We start from the raw sequence: 20,970 nt of genomic DNA on the forward strand, positions 1-20,970 counted from the left end.
CTCTATATACAAGAGTTTTATGTTCAGGTTACGTCAGACAGGCAATGCATTTACCTGCGCAGGAGGACCAGCCACAGCGGGCACACGTAGTATTTTTGCCTCCTCGGGCTGCTGTGGTTCGGAGCGGCCATTGTGGGCGAGTTCCTCTGGGTTCTCCAGACTGTTCCTCACTCCTCTCCACTCTAGGGAACAAGATACACAGATTCAAATTATGAATTAAAAGGGCACCAGTCAAACCACAGAAAGTAATAACATCAATTTATTTATAATGTGATTTCTCTGTCTCTCTGTCCTGTCTCTGCTACTGTGTACTAGGGCATTCACACACTGTAAGGGCTCCAGTGAATGAATGAGCAAAGAAGAAGACGCTCTAATTGCTACATGTATGGAGCAGCTAACTTGTTTATCTGTGCACACTTCCCTGCTTCAGGGACTGTGTGTTTTGTGGACACAGTCTTCTTCTTTGCTCTCTCCACTTGATTTGACACCGTTAGTGTTGCATTCACTTCACGTGTACTGTGATGTTATATGCATTTTTCTACTCTCTACTTTGTATACTCCACTGTCACACGACTGTCAACTCATGTGACTGAGTCATGTGACTTGACCATGCGGGTATTTAAGATGGCGTCTCACTCTGTCCTTTTGTCTGATGAAGAGCAGTCTGCTCGAAACGCTACCAAGTACGGTGCAATAAATTCATTCACGGGAGCCCTTGCAGTGTGCGAGCTGTTTTATTCATTCACTGTTCCAGCTTCTCTCCAGCTCTGCACCTGCCGGATTCCACCTGGATGTGCGTGTTCTGAACTTTTCTCTTACTAGGGCTACATTCACCAAACCACTAGTCGACACTGTGCATAGTAGTCGACTAGTCGTCATTCTTGGTTTTCCCTGTTTCCATAGTGCAGTGCAGTACAGCAGACATGCCACTGGGGGGCGCTGGGGGGGTGTGTTGACTGCCAAAGTAGCAGAAATGGGATAGTAGAGGAAGAAGAGAGCATTTTAACGCTACAAACATGGCAGACTCATAGTTTGGAAATAGTAATACTAGTTTACCTAAGCAGCAGATAAAACCGTCACCTGCAAGATATGTAAGGCTACAACAGCAGTACCAGCGCTATGTATAACCATCGCTACACCCGGTGCCGTGACTACTTTGTGGAGTATCATAATGGAATAACGTTTACCACCATCATGCATTTTATTATGGCGTTTCATGTTAGTACGTTTTGCATTACTGTTTGCAATGCATTTCCCTTTATACTTTTTCTTACAATAGCCACTATTTATTAAAGCCATTATAATAGAGATGGCACTGTTGGACACAGGTTCTTGTGTTTCACGCACAGGTAAGATGTGTCAATCTTGTGCTCATTCCGCGTTGGCAGTAATGAATGTATCAGTCACTTCATGTTTATTTCAATAAACCATTCGTAAACATTATGCAATCTATGGACATGCATGTTAATTGTCGAGATTGCTATAGTAGTTTCACAAGTTATATCTGAAGTTGATCTGTTTGGTCATAACGTTACTTTAGTTCATCAGTCTGAATAGCGCATGCGACCGAAGGTGGACATAACGTTCGTTGTTGTTGAACATAGATTTGTTTTAACAATCATTTTCTACATTATGCCATGTTAACTAAACAGAATTTTAACTATTTGGAGAAATTAGTGGAGTTGTTACTGCAGTCACTCAATCAGCCATTGACCTATATATAATGGACCAACATAGCTCATTGACTTTGACACAGCAAAATGAAGCTCACTTCCGGATATTGTTTGATTTCGTTTGATTGGTTGAATGGATTAATGCTACACGGAAGTACGAGGAGAAGGGGCGGCTGCCGGGGGAGTTTCCGAATTTGCTCCGTCTCCCTTATCGCCGTAATGCATTATGGGTAGTCAGCTACTGTGGCTAATGTAGCCGCTAACGCTACTTACTTTACATTGCAGTAAAACGGCACTGAATGACCAAATTGATTTAACTTTGAACCATTTCGAGTAACACTGTTTCCATACGGACCCCCAGCGTTGGTTAGTTGTTTATAACGTGACTCTATTTAAAACCTTAACGTACTCCGTTTTCTGTGCTGAATCCAATGGTCTGAATACAGAGAAGGCTTAAGGCTTTATCTAACGGTATAAATAACGTTAAATGGTCCGCCATGTTATGGACGTTAGATGTATGGTATCTATATAGTTACGTGTGTCTACTAACATTATTAAAATATCATAAAGTAACGCTATTTTCTGATAATTTGCTCAACCTGATGCCTTGCGGCACATTGCTGCCTCTACCGGTCGGAAGTATTACTGTTCTTTTTATCCAATGTTTGTCGTCAATTTTCCTCGAAATGGGGCTATGATTTGGAAAACGGAGCGCGTTAAGAGCATGAAAAAGACTTGAAATTGTTTTTTCAGACCATACACTAATTTGGAAAGTGTTTATTTAATACATAGACCGAGTTGTCTCGTTTCCCATATAGTTGAATGGATGTTCCCGGGAGTGTGCTACACAAGCTGCGACCCCCACTGGCCATTTGGAAAGAATGCAATTTCCGCATAGGCCTCAAAAATAGGCAGGCTGAAATGCCCACTGCAATCAGCAAATCCAGCTCAGACAAGCGTGCTGGGTTTAGTCCAATCAGATCGCGGTTCATTTGTTTGTGCTGTGCTGCTGCCCTACCCACACTACAGGTATTAAACCTTCAAAAAGACTTTTGTGTGTGCTGGCGTTTCCTGCTGTGACTTGATATAGTGTTTGTGCCCTGCACCGAGGTTATATATATATTTTTTGGAGTGTGCACACTTTTTCCCGCGGTTAATTTGTAAACAACCTCTCGGAGCCAAGCGAGGGCTCTGCTTTTCCCCAGGTTGGTCCCGCCTACTACATTAGTTATGCCAGCATCTCAATAGCCCTGCTTCCTGGTTGTATTTGAGACCTTTTGACATGAGTTGAGTTGTTTTTATTGGGGGAGAAAAAAAACTCAAGACTAGTCGACTACCTTTATGGACAACTACCGGTAGTCGACTGGTAAAATTCACTAGTCGTGAATGCCCTACTGTGTACCGGTATATGTGATTCCTTAATGCGTGTCAGCTTGTCTGTGTTTTTACCTGGAGATAATGTGTCTATGTCCAGCATTCCTCCTTCCTTTAGCTCCTCCAGCTGGTCTTCTTTGATCTTGGACCAGGGGATGTAGGTGACGCCCAGCTCCACGTCCCAGTACTGTTTCAACTCGGGCTTGATGCCCTTGTTCAAAGCCCAAGCAATCTGGCAAAATGAGCCAAACAACAATCCTCGATTAAAACAGGAATCTTCCCATTTTCTCTTTGAATAGCTGACTTTTGTGTTTTGCTGCACATTGCTGTGGAAAGATGTGTGGCTCCCTCACCTTGATGGCTTTCTGGTTAACTTTGTGACTCCCTCTGCTGAGCTTCTGCAGAGCCCTGAAGGCATCCTGCCTGTGCACCATAACAATGTAGGCACATCCACGTGGTGGAATCATCTGAATAAGAGAGGAGAGAGGGAATAGCGGACAGGTGAGGGAAATGGGATTGTACCTTCCATTTATTTGGCCTCTGTTGCAGAAGAATTGTCCACTTGTGGATAGAAGTTTTTCCTTGAGACAAGGCAGAGGCACAATCGGTGGTTAAAGCCCTCATCTTGTGCATCATTCCAAGGTATCACACTGTGTGGGAGCTCTATTAAGTCCATCATCAGATGTTCAGATGGATGACTAGGAGGGCCTTGGTGATTGTTGGCTAGGCAGACCACACACCTTTTAGTGAAATCTTCTGAAGATTTGGCAAACGCTTTGGACAGCAGCACTAACCACATCACATATTCCCCCTTGTATTGTAAATGTATTTGCTTCTGCCTGGGGAGAAGGGAATGTTTTTTCTAGAGCCCGACCGATACTGGATTTTTGAGGCCGATGCCGATACCGATATTAGGGAGTAAAAAAATTCCGATACCGATAATATCGGCCGATATTGTTTTTGTTTTTTTGTTTGTTTTTAATCAAATTTTTATCCCCCATTAGTGCTAAAAAAAATTTTTTATCCTGGTTGCTGCTCCACCCTCTGCCGATCTGGGGAGAGCCGAAATCCATGCTTCCACATGGGCAGTTAGCCAGCCGCTTCTTTTCACCTGACAGGGGTCACCGGTAGGACATAGCACGTGGGAGGATCACGCTATTCCAACGAGTTCCCCTCCCTCCGAACAGGCGCCCTTAACTCATTGAGTGCCAATGACGACAATCGTCGTCAATTCGATTACTAACGTAGAGTGCCAATGACGACGATTGTCATCAATTGCGTTTTTTGACGGTGGGACGTGGATCAATGCCTAATACATCTCCTGTAAAATTTTGGGGCATGTTGAATGTGTATAACCTATTTTACCGACCCATTAGGTGGCGACAGTGCTCTCCAGATTAGAGAAAGTTGAGTAAAAACAGCAGAAAAAGCCGTGATGAAACCATTCTCATGAGAATGGTTTGGCTTTTCGCTGTCGCGCTGGGAGCCGGCGCACAACGGTGGGGGGCTCCGAAAATAGACTCTGGGTGCAGCACACTTTGAAACGCGCAGCAGAAAGCCCAGAAACGGACGCAGCTTCATCCTAGCTCACAACCGAAACCCCAGAAACGAGCGAGCCCGATCCAGACTCCCCCGACGAGCAGCTGCCATCCGAACGTGGATCCGCAAGCAGCAGAGACTCGCCTGACAAGCAGCAGAGGGAGCAGAGCCACCAGAGACACACCCATGGAGGAGTTTGCAGTAGAGGGGGGTGGGGGTGCTGTTATATTGAAGGAAATTACTGTTCAGATGTTTCAGGTCAGAAAATATTAGTTTCAGAGTCAGTGATTTGCTTGAAATGCTTAATTTCACAAAAGGCTCAATATCTCAGCTTCTAGATGGAAACGCCTGTTTTTGACCTATCTTCTCCGGCTGATAACTAAAGAACGGAAAATGATATCAATAAACTTTTTTTTGCTGCTGATACAATAGAGTCTCATCGTTCTTTGTGCGTGTTCGGTGTTTACATAGTAATATCCCACAATATTCTGTGGGCCTCGAGAAATCACTGAAAACGCTCTGAAACTCTGGCACTGGGAGCGTCCGTTCTCCAAAAGTGAGTGAGTTAACGACCAGAGGAGGCACCACATCAGCAACCCTCAAATATCAAACACTTGACAAAGATATGAGTTGACATGAATTGAAATATGTAATGTAGGCAGGATATTTTACAGCTTATTAATAAACTCAATGCAATGAAACAGTAAACTTAACTGGGAATTTAATAATTATAAATAACTAGAAATACAAAAACACAATAGAACAAATAGTTAAGAAAAAATATCAAATATACACAACATGCTGTCTATAAACTAGAACGACCGCAACGCGGACTTATGCCTCCGCCATTAGTTCATTCTGGAGTCCAAATCGCCATTTGAGGCAAATTGGAAGAGATTCCGTCAAGGCGCTTCTGTGATGTTGCGTTACAGAGCTTGGAAATTGGGTGTGTGAGAGGTCACAGTGACCTTGAACTTTGACCACCAAAATGTAATCAGTTCATCCTTGAGTCCAAGTCGATGTTTGAGACAAGTTTGATTAAATTCCGTCAAGGCATTCCTGAGATATCGCGTTAACAAGCTTGAAAATGGCGTTCGAGAGGTCACAGTGACCTTGACCTTTGACCTTTGACCACCAAAATCTAATCAGATCATCCTTGAGTCTAAGTCGATGTTTGAGGCAAATTTGATGAAATTCCGTCCAGGCGTTCCTCAGATATCGCGTTAACAAGCTTGAAAATGGCGTTCGAGAGGTCACAGTGACCTTGACCTTTGATCTTTGACCACCAAAATCTAATCAGATCATCTTTGAGTCTAAGTCGATGTTTGAGGCAAATTTTATGAAATTCCGTCCAGGCGTTCCTCAGATATCGCGTTAACAAGCTTGAAAATGGCGTTCGAGAGGTCAAAGTGACCTTGACCTTTGACCTTTGACCACCAAAATCTAATCAGATCATCCTTGAGTCTAAGTCGATGTTTGAGGCAAATTTGATGAAATTCCGTCCAGGCGTTCCTCAGATATCGCGTTAACAAGCTTGAAAATGGCGTTCGAGAGGTCACAGTGACCTTGACCTTTGACCACCAAAATCTAATCAGATCATCCTTGAGTCTAAGTCGATGTTTGAGGCAAATTTGATGAAATTCCGTCCAGGCGTTCCTCAGATATCGCGTTAACAAGCTTGAAAATGGCGTTCGAGAGGTCACAGTGACCTTGACCTTTGACCTTTGACCACCAAAATCTAATCAGATCATCCTTGAGTCTAAGTCGATGTTTGAGGCAAATTTGATGAAATTCCGTCCAGGCGTTCCTCAGATATCGCGTTAACAAGCTTGAAAATGGCGTTCGAGAGGTCACAGTGACCTTGACCTTTGACCACCAAAATCTAATCAGATCATCCCTTGAGTCTAAGTCGATGTTTGAGGCAAATTTGATGAAATTCCGTCCAGGCGTTCCTCAGATATCGCGTTAACAAACATCGTACGGACGGACGGACAGCCGTACGGACAGCCGTACGGACGGACGTACGTACGTACGTACGGACGGACAACCCGGATCCATAATGCCTCCGGCCTGGCTATCGCCGGCGGAGGCATAAAAATCGGCAATATCGGCACACCATATCGGCCGATACGATATATCGGTAATCGGCCGATAATATCGGCGAACCGATATATCGGTCGTGCTCTAGTTTTTTCTCTATATATTCATGTTTGAGTAATGCTCAGGGTCAGTGTGCTATTTTCTGCTGTCCAACTCGGTCGAGTTTATTCAACGGTTTTGGAACCTCTGCTTCAGTAAAAATTACAAAGACAATTGGATCGGTCAAATCGTTAGCTGAGAATTCTAATGCAATCACTGCCCTTTGTAATAAGTGGGGTCCACTTCAGCTTGCAGAGTCATTTGGGTGGAGACGGACTTCTCTATGCATCTCACTAAGCAGTCTTCTCACACATGGGATGATGCAACAACCAAGAAGAGCAAACGCTCCCACCATCACTAATATGGTGGTGAGAACAATCAGGATTATCCAAGAATTAATTATGCTATTACAGCCTCAAAGTCTCAAAGATGTTGTTCAGCATCAGGTGCTGTGTTTGGCAAAACTACAGCTCTGTAACAGTTGTCTGATTATTATTATTTTTCTTTAATATTCAATACTGAGTGAGATAAAAGCAGAGGCTGTCAGCCATTCATTGATTTTATATCGCTAACACAGGACTTTTTTTCCTTGCCAGTCCCCCTAGTTTCGGCTGAGTATAAGCTGGGGACAAAAAAATCTTGTTTTAACATCTTTGGGTGAGAAATAGACATTTCATGAGTACACACACACACAAGGAAAGGGAAAAGGAAAAAGAAAGGTCAGAAACTGGCCCTATACTTTTGCCACTGTCTTTCTATTGTGATGCCAACATAGGATGTGGTCAATCTAGGATCAGTGTAACGGATCTATGTCGGTGCACTTACATTGATGGAGTCGATCTGGCCAAACTCCTCCAGCAGACAGGCAACATCCTGCTGTTGTGTTCTCTTGTCCAACTGGCCCACCCAGAGAGTTGTACTGCAAACTGAAGGGAGAAACACAAGACAGCACGCACCAAACACCGAGATGAAAATAAATCACTGAGGAAACTGGAATGCATGAACACAATACTGAGAATAGGCGGACAATAATTTGAAGAACTCAGGGATGTAAAAATTAAAAAAAAGAGTGGACATTCATTGATCATCTCCATCCTAGATCCTCTTTGCGCGGCTCGCGAGAAGCTGGCGGCTCTCGAAGCTTTAGTTGGCAGCTCGCAGCCGGCTTGAGAAGCCTGGAAGTGTTGTTGGCACGGACGTCCTCCTCTACATCGTCAGACCGATAGCCTCTGGGTGCACAGATTGCTCACCACTTAGTGTATCGTTCTTGGGCTGTTGGAGGCCTTTGTGCCGTCGCTCCCTCTCTTTCTCTTGTCGCTCCCTCTCTTTCTCTTTGTCCCTGCGCTCCTGCGAGCGGGAGCGTGGGGTATGGTGCCTCCGCTCTCTGGAGCGTGAGCGGGACCGCCGGTGCCTGGATCGCCGGGTACGGGAATTGGAGCGTGACCTCCTCCTCTTTGGAGACCTGCAGTAAAAAAAAAAAAAGTGCATTGTAACTCACGACAGGTTCACCAAAAATGAGCACTGAGCAGCTCATCTGCAAGAAAACAAAAGATGGAAAAGAATGAATGACAATGAAACTAGGAAGTGCCATCTAAAACTTTCTGACCAACTTGTGATTATCATTTGATATTGATGCACCCCATTTCAGATGCTTACCTAGACCCCGAGTGTGACCCACGGCTGTGTCTACCATCCCTCATAGCCGAGCGGTCCACGTCCATAGATATATCCTGATATGGTAAGGACACGATATGATCACTATACATACAAACTAATACAGGGCTTAAAATTCACTTTGCAAACTAGGGGGGGATTCCCCCCTTATGTTCTTCAGATGGGGGGGATTTATAGACTTTGGGGGGGATTTTTTCAGGCGATACTATAACCGACAAATACCTGCTTCTCCTGTCCAATAAGCGATAATACGGTCATTTCACATTTTTGTATTTAAAAAAGGAAGTAGTTTATGCACACCTGAGTCTAAATTACTATGGCTTTTGTCGTGTTTTTTGCAAGCAGCTGTCTACCCACCGAGAAATCAGCAGAGGTGTGTTGATGTCAACAGAGTATTTTTTTCCTTTTTTCCCCATGATGGCGAAGGCTAGGCGAAGCCATGACCCGCCCCTCTCTGCCTCTGATTGGCCTAGTGTCAAACATTCATCCAATCACATTCGCTTGGCTATCCTGCATCTCTTTCTACAGTCTGCGCTCAGTGGGTCAGACAGACAGACAGCCGTTTCGCTTGCATAGATCGGCCTGCGCAAAACATTGCGGGATTACTCCCCCTTTATAAATTGAAAATATGCGGGAATTCTGTAAAATGTGGGGGATTCCCGCAATCCCGTGCCGAATTTTAAGCCCTGTACTACTATCACATATAGCCCATAATTCCCCTTAATTTGACTAGCACCAAATACACCATGATGAAAACTCCAATACAACAGAATGTAACTATCTTATCTTTACAATCTGACAACATTCAATGTACATGAGAAACCTGGGAGGAACTGTAGTGTTGAAAGGTGATGAAGTGCCTTAAACTAATCAGTGCTCATTGGCACACGAGCTACATTAGATCGGTTTTGAAATACATTGTGTATTTGTCTTTTAACAAATCATTAAAAGACGGCAGCATTAAAAACCCAGAGTGAGATATGAAACTCTCCAGCTGCCGAAAGATAAAGGAGGCATGACTCTCCCAAACTTAAAAGAATATTTTTATGCAGCCCAGGTAAGATATATAGTTTGTTGGTGCAAGCCAAATTATACAGCAAAATGGAAGGAAATGGAAAATGAGTTTGGGGGAGTCCCTATCCAGACCATTATTGGAGATAAGGGAGTTTATAAAAAAAAATGGAAACCAAATTGACTCAATTACATCATTCACATTGGAAATATGGTTTAGAATAATTAAAAAATATAGGATAAAAAAAAGATATAAATTTGCTAAAATGGTTATCATTTGATAGTAGTTTCAAACCGGCCGATTACGATAGAGGATTTAAACAGTGGGTAACGAAGGGAATCACAGCATGGTGTACGTTAGTGAATGATGGGCAGCTGGAGAGTTTTCAGAATATAAAAGATAAATACAATTTGGAGAAAAACGAATTTTACAGATATCTACAACTAATGGATTATTATATCAAGGAAATCAAGGGAGATCCCTCCATAGAAGTGTTTGGTGTGATCAAAATTATAATTAATTCATATAATAATAATAATAACAGCAGAATTATATCTGCGTTATACCAAGCATTGAAGACAAATAAGAACTCAACTGAATATAGAGAAATGGGAGTCAGAGCTCAATATAAAAATCTCTGAAGAGGATTGGCAAAACATGTGGACAATACACCAAACATCCACCAGTTCACGGGTATGGAGAGAGTTCTCTTGGAAAAACTTGATACGTTTTTTTATCACGCCCAAGGTTAAGAGTAAATATTCAAATATAAATGTACAATGTTGGAGAGAATGTGGATCATCAGATGCAAATCATACACATATATTTTGGAATTGTTACAAGTTAACATTGTATTGGACTGAGATTCATAAGTTTGTACAGAAGATACTAAGATATGATATCCCTAAGAGTTACAGTGTACTATATCTGTGTAACTTCACTGAAGAAAATGTACGATTACGAGATAGATATCTGACCAAAATCTTGTTAATAGCTAGGAAAAAAGATGTCACAAGGAAGTGGGGAAAAGTAGAACCTCCTACTCAAGGGCAATGGAGAGGTATAATAGAAGAAATCTATAGCATGGAGAAACTGACTTATCGACTAAGACTACAGGAACAACAGCTGGAAGAAAAATGGGAGAAATGGACAATATTCAAATCACAAAACAGCGACGAAGATAACTGATAAAACAAGCAGACGATTGACGGACTTACTGGATGAAAAGGAAAAAATGAAAGTAGCACCCAAACAGTAATTTTCTTTGTCATTTTCTTTTTCTTATAATTATGTATGTCCTTTTTGTATAAGTCTTGTCCTTTATATGTATACTTGTTCAGAAAACGAAACTCAATAAAAACTAAAGTGTAAAAAAAAAAAAAGACGGCAGCATTGTGTCTGCTTACTGTTCCCCTGAAAACAGCTTGTTAAATGCCCCACTGTCATAATAGCCTTTGTACTATATTGTTAAGCCTTACCTGTTGTTGCTGGACTGCGTTGTGAGGCGGGTATCCACCTGGGAAGCCTGGTGCCCCAGTGGAGCCAGGCAGGAGCTGGCCTGGCAGAGCCTGCCCCAAAGGATGTATCATACCTGGAAAGCCTTGTCCTGGCAGCATCCCATAGCCCTGCAGCTGGCCGTTAGGAGGCAGAGGACCCTGGGAGACGCATGGCTGTGGTAACCATTGTGAACGTACAGATAGTAGGGGTGTTGCAGTACGTGTATTTGTCCCGTGAATTCACGGTATGGGCGTCACGGTTCGGGGCGCGAAGCGACACGACGAATACGACGAATACGTCAAATCCAGAAGGTGGGGGTAAAGCACCTAAACGCTGTTTGAACGCCATTAAATTAAATTTAATTAAATGCCACAGAAGAAGACACACCAAAACAACACAAGGACCATAGAAATACCTAAATACCTACATATAGAAATCCGCGTTCACTGAATGGAACGTTTTGTGGAGAGGAAACATTACCAGGGGTTGCTCCAGCGTGTTTACAAGCCGTAGCTTCCATGCTACTTCACAAAACCACAACAATATTGACGCATCCAGCTGCTCTCCCTTTACCGTCGTCAAAAAAGTGCATAGCAGTATCCTAATGACTTTTATGACTCAGGCGATAAGCTGTTTTGCGAATTCTGTCAACATCAAGCCAACGAGGTAAGCTTGCTAAATGCTAATGTAACGTTAAGTAGCCGCGGCAAAGTCCTTTATAGTTGCGCGTTGCGGCTAAACGTTACATAACACTGACAAAGCTGTTAGTGTTAACTTGTAAACAAGCAACTTACATCGCGTGGGATGACAAGCAAGATGCGGTGAGGAAGAGGGGATGACTCCTTGTCATGTTCCAATAATCCATTACGATGACTGAACGTAATCATTATGGTAAACAAAACTCGCATCCAATAACGTTAGCGTACTTATTTGGGAAAGTGAATCCCACCCCGCTGTCTGTCAGACAGTGGGGGAGGGGTGGGTGGGAGTATTAGGTTACTCCACACATGCGCTCTGTTTACAAACTTGTGTACAATAAAGATTTAAAGTGGGGGGAAATGCCTTTGCCCTGTCAAACAGCTGGAATACAGACATCTGAGAGGGAGGCGCACCCCACACTTTGAAAATCGCTGCTCTAGAGTAAAACCTTTTTGTGTGGATTGCCTAGATCTTATTAAATTGTGGACATTTATTCATTCCCACTTACAAACACTATTTCTGATGGTAAAATTAGCGTAAAAAGCAAAACACAGAATTTGGGATTTGTTGCTTTTTTTCTCCGTTGTATCGATTCATACCGAACCGTGACCCCGAAACCGAGGTACGTACCGAACCGTGACTTTTGTGTACCGTGACACCCCTACAGATAGTGACACCCCTAACAGATAGTGACACCCCTAACAGATAGTGACACCCCTAACAGATAGTGACACCCCTAACAGATAGTGACACCCCTAACAGATAGCACACAAAGGAGCATATTGTGTGGCACAAGCTAGAATAACTAGAGAGCAACTTGTGATGGGATCACACCAGTGACTTACTGTATAGTTAATATGGGCCAGGGCCGTGAGGTGGAAGGCAACGTAAGTAAGTAAGTAAGTAAAAGTTTATTTCTAAAGCACCCCTCCCAGCACGAATGCACAGAGTGCTGTACAAAATATAGCAGTCAAAACAATTAGGCCAATATGGCACTAAGGCATAATAATAACAAAGCATAGCATGACAGGAAAATAGAATAAAAACTTAAAAACAATATACAAACATGAAACCAAGTGCAAGAGGACAGTGACGTGATGAACGGCCTAAGACTGCTCAAACGCCTGGGGGGTGTCTTTAATGAGGCGCTTGTCTCGAGTCGCAAAGCAGCATCGATATGGACGTGTCAAAAGTCGTGACTAAAACGGTGGATAAACATTGCATTTCCTTTTAATCCCTTCAAAATAAATGCCTTTCATTAGTTTGGCAGTGCACTGTGCTCGCAGCACAGCTGAGGGGGAGAAGGGGGGGGGGGGGCGTGGTTGGGCAGCCCGCTTGGAGGTGGCTCCGGCGCGCTTTGGCCCTACTCTGGAGTAGGTCCATCCCGAGCACAGCACGGCAAATGAAAAGATGTAATGGAAAGTGAAATCGGCGTGGAATGGCATGGCGTGGACACCAGGTGTCAGTGGAAAAGCCCTATAGGTGTCACCAGGACCACATTTTGCCTTGATGACACACAGACGCTGTTTCTCAATGTCAAGGATCCTTCCTCCGCATCACATTTTGCCTTGATGACACACAGAGATCGTTTCTCAAAGTCAAGGATGCTTCCTCCGCAGGACTTGTCCTTCCTAGTCACGTCCTCCTACCTCTGTAGGCAAGAGTCCTTCCTCACATTGGAAGAGCAAACATTTGGAACAGGCTAGTGAGTGTGCGATTGCATCATGGTCACAGGTGCTTTTAATAACATAAATAATAAATAAATACATTTCTAGCTTATTAAGAAGCAATTGGGCATTAAAACATTTGCTGGCACACTACGATGATAACATTCACGAATGACAGAAGATACTTATTGCATTTAAATGTATGAATTTGCACAGCTGGCGATGTTTTGCTGATTGCCATTTTTAAAAGACCCAGCTGGCAGCAATCATTTCATTTGTGCGCATAGAATTTGGGGTAATTCACGTGTGCCGAGTCAGTGTACCCATGGGCATCCTCGAAATGTCTCGCTTCTGAGGACGCCGTCCTTTGTAGGATTGGGACATTGGGACAGTCCTTTGTAGGATTGGGACATTGGAACAGTCATTTGTAGGATTGGGACATTGGAACAGTCCTTTGTAGGATTGGGACATTGGAACAGTCCTTTGTAGGATTGGGACATTGGGACAGTCCTTTGTAGGATTGGGACATTGGAACAGTCCTTTGTAGGATTGGGACATTGGGACAGTTCTTTGTAGGATTGGGACATTGGAACAGTCCTTTGTAGGATTGGGACATTGTAACAGTCCTTTGTAGGATTGGGACATTGTAACAGTCATTTGTAGGATTGGGACATTGGAACAGTCATTTGTAGGATTGGGACATTGGAACAGTCCTTTGTAGGATTGGGACAGAACTCTGGTGTGCTCCAATAACGTAACATCCTTGAAATTCAGCCAAATGAGGATCCTTCCTTGACTTTGAGAAACGGTAAAAGGTGAAAACAATAGAGAACCGCAGGAAGTCCGGAAAGTATACTTCCGGGTTCGTAAGAGGAAAAGTGAATGGGCTTTTTGAATGGGCTTTTAGAATGGGGATTTCACTTAAATGCATAAAATAAGGTCTGTGGTTAACAAAGGTTTATGGGAACGCTAACTTGGGTTCAGCACAGTGTAGGAATTTAGCCAGGGGCAAGGGCAAAAATGCACCCAAGAAATCTCAGAATGCCCCTAAAAACCATGATCATGGGGCAAAAATTGCCCCCAAGATTTCTATAATTTTATTTTCATTCAATTCATTTCATTCCCGTCTCTAACACACACTCAACACCTGCAAGCTGGTTGCCAGAAGAAGACGAGGAAAAACACACTCACACAAACAGTGCGCTGTTGTCCACAAAACGCTTTAGCAACTTTATGCAGTAATTACTTTTTAAAGTGCCCCCAAACCTTTGTAAATGCCCCCATTTTTTAGACCGTGGGGACAAGGTTTGCCGAGCTGCAGGGCCAGCTTGGCGAGTTGCAGGACGGGCGATCATAGGAATCGAGCACGCGTAGTGCGCGAGATCCCTAGTTTTTTCAATTTCCTACACTGGTTCAGCAGGATAATCTTCACAAACGTGAATAACTTTTATGACTTTTGGAATGTGTTTTTTAAACACGTTTTTTTAGAAAACGCTTCAAAGGGCATAGAAGTGATTAACGCTCATGAAGATGATCCTGCTGAACACAAATTCACGTTCCCATATACTTTTGTTAACCACAGACCTTATTTTATGCATTGAAGTGAAATCCCCATAGAATTTTTCCCTGACGAACCAAAATGGCAGCGATTTCTGATTAAGCCTACAAAAATACGTCATCCCTGCGGTACTCTATACCAGTCACACGCTGTCGCGGCTGGTAATAACGGTGACAAGAAACTTCAATTCAATAGCACTTCCAAAACCAATGTTAGAAGTACGCTAGACTTGTCAGAAAAAAAATCAAAGAACCTTTATTCCTATTACCATTTGTCAACAACTCATGTGACCAATGCTTACCATTTGTGGTTTAAAGTGCTCCATGTGCTGTGGGAAGGCTGGGGGCTGCTGCATACTGTAACAATAAAAATACACTTTTATCAGCTTCACACTTCTTTTTATGTACACAGATTCTGTCTCTGCATTACGGACTTGTTGTGTTTGGAATGAATGGTGGACTTACAAAGAAAGCTGTGAATTCTCATCCTTCTTTGTGTCATCTCCACCTTCTGGCTCGTCATCGTAGTCAAACCGGTCGAGTAATTTCTAAGACGGAGATGTACAAATGTCAAGGGAGCACAGAATATACAAAATGTGTATGTTTTCAACATTCTGCAACAGCTTGTCATTCACAGTGGCATTACAAATTCATTGTCCTCCACTGAGAATCATCCCACTGCTGTGTTCAGTTAGGTCTAAACAGTGACTGACCTGTGCCATAGTTGTAAAGATCACGTTTCTGTTGCAGATGGCATAGGCAAATAAAATAAACTTACTACCACCTTGTCAAAGGCCGTCTTCTGCTGGATGGGCTGGGTGGGCAAGGGAGGATGTGGGGCACCCATGCCCAGGCCCGGGGTGATGCTCTGGGCCTGGGGTTTGGTCTGGGTCTGGAGGGGGTGGGCAGGGGGTTGGGGGTTGGTCTGGGCAGGGGGTTGGGTGTGGAGGGGGTGGGCAGGGGGTTGGGAGTGGGTTTGGAGGGGGTGGACAGGGGGTTGGGAGTGGGTTTGGAGGGGGTGGACAGGGGGTTGGGTCTGGGTTTGGAGGGGGTGGACAGGGGGTTGGGAGTGGGTTTGGAGGGGGTGGACAGGGGGTTGGGTCTGGGTTTGGAGTGGGTGAACAGGGGGTTGGGAGTGGGTTTGGAGTGGGTGGACAGGGGGTTGGGAGTGGGTTTGGAGGGGGTGGACAGGGGGTTGGGAGTGGGTTTGGAAGGGGTGGACAGGGGGTTGGTGGTGGGTTTGGAGGGGGTGGGCAGGGGGTTGGGGGTGGGTTTGGAGGGGGTGGGCAGGGGGTTGGGGGTGGGCAGGGGGTTGGGTCTGGGTCTTAACTGGCTGCTGCTGAAAGTTCTGGAGCATCTGTTGAAGCTAGCAGATGTCAGCGACATGAGAAAGAGAAAAAGGTGCATTAGAGAAGGCAGTAAAAAAACATCGAAGACACGCCAGCAACAGCAAGGCAAGCAAGACACACACACACACGCACCTGTTGACCCTGTGAAGACTGGAAGAGCTGTGCCACAGCAGCAAAGGCATCAGAGTTCTCCAGCGGAGGAACAGATGTCATGGTGGAGTTTGCCGTTACTGCATCAACTGCCTCTTTGGCTGGAGATGGGGGAGAACCTGGAAGGATAAAGACACACCTATTAACATAACTCTTAACACAGATGCATTCAAACACGCAGATCTTCTGTTGATGATTCAGCATATCAGTATTTACTTTCTGACTCCGTTGCTGAAACCCTCATACACGCCTTCATCACCTCCCGCCCGGACTACTGTAACGGAGTCCTGTTCGGGGTTCCCAACAAAACCCTGGACAGGCTCCAATATGTACAAAACTCAGATGCCAGGGTTCTGACGCGCACACAAACCCTGGCAGCACATCACTCCCACCCTCATCCACCTCCACTGGCTCCCGGTCAAGTCCCGCATCTTGTACAAAATCCTACTCCTCACCTTCAAATCCCTCCACGCCCTCGCCCCCCAGTACCTGTCTGACCTCCTGCAAGCCTACACCCCGTCCCGGAACCTGAGGTCCTCCAACTCAGGTCTCCTCTCCATCCCCCACTCCTGCCTGCGGACCTTTGGGGCCAGAGCCTTCAGCGTGGCGGCCCCCACCCTTTGGAACCCTCTCCCAGCTGAAATCCGCAACGCCCCATCACTGGCTACCTTCAAAACTCTACTCAAAACTCATCTGTTCAACACAGCCTTCAGCATCTAGTCTCTTCTGTTCTTTGTTGTTCTTTGTTATCTTCTATGTGTGTCCGTCATCTTTTTGTACTTTTGTAAAGCGGCCTTGGGTTCCTTGAAAGGCGCTATATAAATCCAAGCTATTATTATTATTAGTTACTAACCTAGCTGTGGTGTACTCAAAACTATAACTAAACTAAAACTACCATCCGCCAGGTGGCTCGCGTGGTAGCACGCGTATGCCGGAGGCTCGGTCCTTCGCGAGTTCGAATCCGACCAGAGGTCCTTTGCCGCATGTCATTCCCTCTATCTCGCCCCACCTTTCCTGTCTGCCTACTGTCCTATGTACCTATGTAAATAAATGCAAAAATGTGACAACAAAAAATGCAACAAAGAAAAAGAAAAATGCAAAAAAACAACACCCCCTACCATCCACCCTCACTTCAATTAATTATGCCAGCGATTCCCAACATGTGGTCCGCGGAGGTATTTCAAGTGGGCCGCCAAATAATTTTCGGGGAAAAAACTTGCTGATGGACAGCTCCTTGAAAACAGTGAAAATGCTGCAACATGTTTCAGATGTTGTGTTAGTGACTGTGGAAGATAGCAAGTGCTCTGAGAATGCATTCATGGTCCTCCGTATTTTTTATGGACGGTGAAAAGTTTTGAGATTTTCAAGTGGGTCCTGAGTTGGAAAAGGTCGAGAACCACTGATTTGTCAGTATGCTTTTTGGCAATGTATAGCAACGGTTCTCAAAGTGGGGTCAAGGCACGAACAGGTGTCCTCGAGGGAGTTCCAGGGGGTCCCCAGCAAAAAAGGACAATTTATTTTCACTATAATTCCATCCATAAGTAACAATGTTGATGTGGAGTGAATGAAGTGTGGAGATACTCTGGCCAAGCTAGACTACACAATGAATGTATGAGTATTTTGGTCATGGGTTTTGTGTCAGTTTAGAGGTCCTTGATGTGAAAAAGCTTGATAACCACTTATGTATAGAACTACATAAATACACTGCTCAAAAAAATTAAGGAAACACATAAATCACAGATCATCAGATCTTGATGAACGAATTATTCAAGTTGAAAATCTTTACTGATGTACAATGTATAATTTGTTCAGAACAAAATGACTGAATGAAAATGGTCAATGGAAACCAAAAGAATCAACCCATTGAGGGTTGGATACAAAATCACACCGAAAATCACACCGAAAATCCGAAAATGGATTATTTTTGACGAGTTAACTCGTCAAACAGAAACCAACCGTTGACTGCCGTCGACGAGTTAACTCGTCAAAAAAAAAAAAAAAATTTTGACGGTGGGACGTGGATCCAAGCCCCCTACGTCTCCTATAAAAATATGGGAGCCACCGAACGTGTACAACCCATTCCACCGACCCATTAAGTGGCGACAGTGCTCTCCAGACTAGAGAAAGCGAGCCAAAACTGCAGGGAAAAGCGTGAGGAAACCATTCTCATACTGTAGAATGGTTTGGCGAAAACGCTTTCGCGCTGGCGCACAACGGTGGGGGGTTCCAAAAATAGACTGGGTGGAACACACTTTGAAACACGCAGCATAAAGCCCAGAATCGCAAAAGCTTCATCAAAGCTCTCAACCGAAAACCCAAGAAACGAGCGAGCCCATCCAGACTCGCCCGACGAGGGGCAGCCAGGCAGCACAGACAGCAGAAAGTCGCTTGTGACACACCCGCCCGCTGCAGCCACGGAGGGAGGAGGAGAACACAAACGGAGGGAGGAGTTTGAAGGAGAGGGGGGTTTCCTGCTGTTATGGAGGAAATTACTGTTCAAAACTATTGTTTAGATGTCTGACGTCTTACTGATGCCAAAAATAAATGGTTAAAGTGACTGTTCTATCGAATTTCACAAAAAGGCATTTTTCTCACCTTTCATTTTCAGACGCTGAAACCATGCTGTATTCAACTGCTAATGCCTACATAACTACTAACTCTACAAACTAACTCTTTTAGACAGAGAAAGCACACATTCTATTAGTTCTTTTGAGATATTTTGTGTTCACAAAATCCTAACAGAAAAGAATCCTCGGCTCTTGAAAGATGAGCCAGAATCCTCAAAAAAAAAACTTGGCAGAAGCTACCTACAGTAAAAAAAAAACTGTTGGCAGTGAATGTGTTAAAAGTAAAAAAAATAAAAAAAATAAAATAAACATAGGCTATAATATTATAGGCTGTGTGGTAGTTGAAACATAGTTTCAAGTTGACGTTTATTTATGTTTTTTCTGAAGTTGAAACAAAAACATAAATACTGTAGGCTACATAAATGGAAATGTTTGATCATTACTACTTTTAGAAATTATATAGGCTGAAATCAAATCACTGTGCATAATTGTGAAAGCGTCTTTATTGACAGATGAAAAGGCTGTTATTTACCCTTACCTGGTGAGTAAATATATGTGTAACTAGGGCTGGGCGATATGACCAAAATCTCATATCCCGATATAAGTCATTTCATATCCCGATACCGATATATATCACGATATAGCATATTTTCTGTAAATTCTATTTATAGTTTATATAAAATGACCACATGGCCATTTATTTATGTAGCAGTTGAACCAGTTAAAATGTTGTCAAACCTCACAAAGGATACATGCATTCAGAATACAGATAAGCATGGCTATTCTTTACAAAACAAATAATAATAATTAGTTGCAGGGCAGTAGAATGAAACACAAACTGAACCACGCCACCAGTTCGATTTTCAAAGAGGACACTAGCATTTGATGTGTTTGATTTAAGCACTAATTTGGAATCATATCTAAAAGCTGACACTAGGCGGCAGTATTTCTTTAGTCAACGTCAAAATACCTACATGTTCAGTAGAAGAAGAATAAAACGGTAGAAGAAGAACAACAACGTTAACCAACACAACTCACACAGGGAAAGCTAAAAGCTAAAGCTAACGATAGACGTTTTCTTGTCAGCCCTCAAGGGATTTCCTTGGGATGATGAGAGGAGATGTTTTGCCAGGTTTAACGTTAGGACACACGCAAATATGGATCAAACGCGGACTTAACACAGCGTGGTGCGTGTGTGGACTGTGGACGTGAGTCAAAAAGAAAACGGAATGAAGAAAGCACAGCGTCATCCAAATGCCGGACAATATTGCCGTAAAGAGTGTGATTTGCAACACGATATAAACGATAGAGCATCATATCATACGAAATACATTTTCTATCGTCCAGACGAAATATATCGTCATATCGCCCAGCCCTATGTGTAACTAAAACCATTCAAATTGACAACCGGTCCGCAACTTTTCCCCCCCATGTATCTACCGGTCCTTGGCGCAAAAAAGGTTGGGAACCCCTGTGTTACATAACTACCGTAGACAGTCATGTAATTCAGGTTACAGCTCAAAAAACATGTTTTAGTATCACTAACCAAATCGATATTGAAATTAATCGAATCGGAATCGAATCGAATAGGGATTAATCGATTCGGAACCTTGTGAATCGGAATCTAATCGATTCTTGAAATTTTAACCAATACCCAGCTGGATTACCTGTGCAACCCGATTGGGCTGCAGGTACCACCTCATGCTACCATAGAAGGACACTAGCAGAACACAAAACTCGAGAAGAATCAGTCAGGAAGGATAAGGAGAGGAGCAATGGTCTGTGGCCACCACATGCAAAACCATTCCCTGTTTTGGGGGGTTGTCTTGCTTTGACCTTCGCCATTCGCACCTGTTCTCACTTTAATTTGCACCAAAGCAGGTGAAACTGATTCATAATCACTTGTGCTTCCTAAATGGACAGATTGATATCCCTGAAGTTTGATGGACTTGGTGTGTATTGAAGAAGGGCATCTCGCCCCAAACGTCTGTGCCTCAACACATACAGTATACATTCATTAACTCTAGGGGTGGGGGGAAAAATCGATATACCATAGTATCGCGATATTTTGCT

At 43.7% G+C, this 20,970-nt stretch overlaps 1 protein-coding gene across 1 annotated transcript in view; it reads right to left on the reverse strand.

The window, feature by feature from the left end:
- scaf4a (SR-related CTD-associated factor 4a) overlaps positions 1-20,970 on the reverse strand; it is a gene marked incomplete at its 3' end in the record, with an annotated part of 45,527 nt that overhangs the window by 5,763 nt on the left and 18,794 nt on the right. Inside the window, exons 6-16 of the mRNA XM_083656489.1 lie at positions 16,313-16,449; positions 15,610-16,197; positions 15,297-15,379; positions 15,134-15,188; positions 10,890-11,066; positions 8,382-8,455; positions 7,976-8,187; positions 7,551-7,651; positions 3,401-3,514; positions 3,123-3,279; positions 55-182 (exon numbers count right to left, since the gene is read on the reverse strand). Coding sequence (XP_083512615.1) covers positions 55-182; positions 3,123-3,279; positions 3,401-3,514; positions 7,551-7,651; positions 7,976-8,187; positions 8,382-8,455; positions 10,890-11,066; positions 15,134-15,188; positions 15,297-15,379; positions 15,610-16,197; positions 16,313-16,449 — 1,826 coding nt within the window. The remainder of the gene's footprint in view (positions 1-54; positions 183-3,122; positions 3,280-3,400; positions 3,515-7,550; positions 7,652-7,975; positions 8,188-8,381; positions 8,456-10,889; positions 11,067-15,133; positions 15,189-15,296; positions 15,380-15,609; positions 16,198-16,312; positions 16,450-20,970) is intronic.

The sequence above is a fragment of the Poromitra crassiceps genome (assembly GCF_964638095.1).
Source record: "Poromitra crassiceps genome assembly, chromosome: 1".
NCBI classification, from domain to species: Eukaryota; Metazoa; Chordata; class Actinopteri; order Beryciformes; family Melamphaidae; genus Poromitra; species Poromitra crassiceps.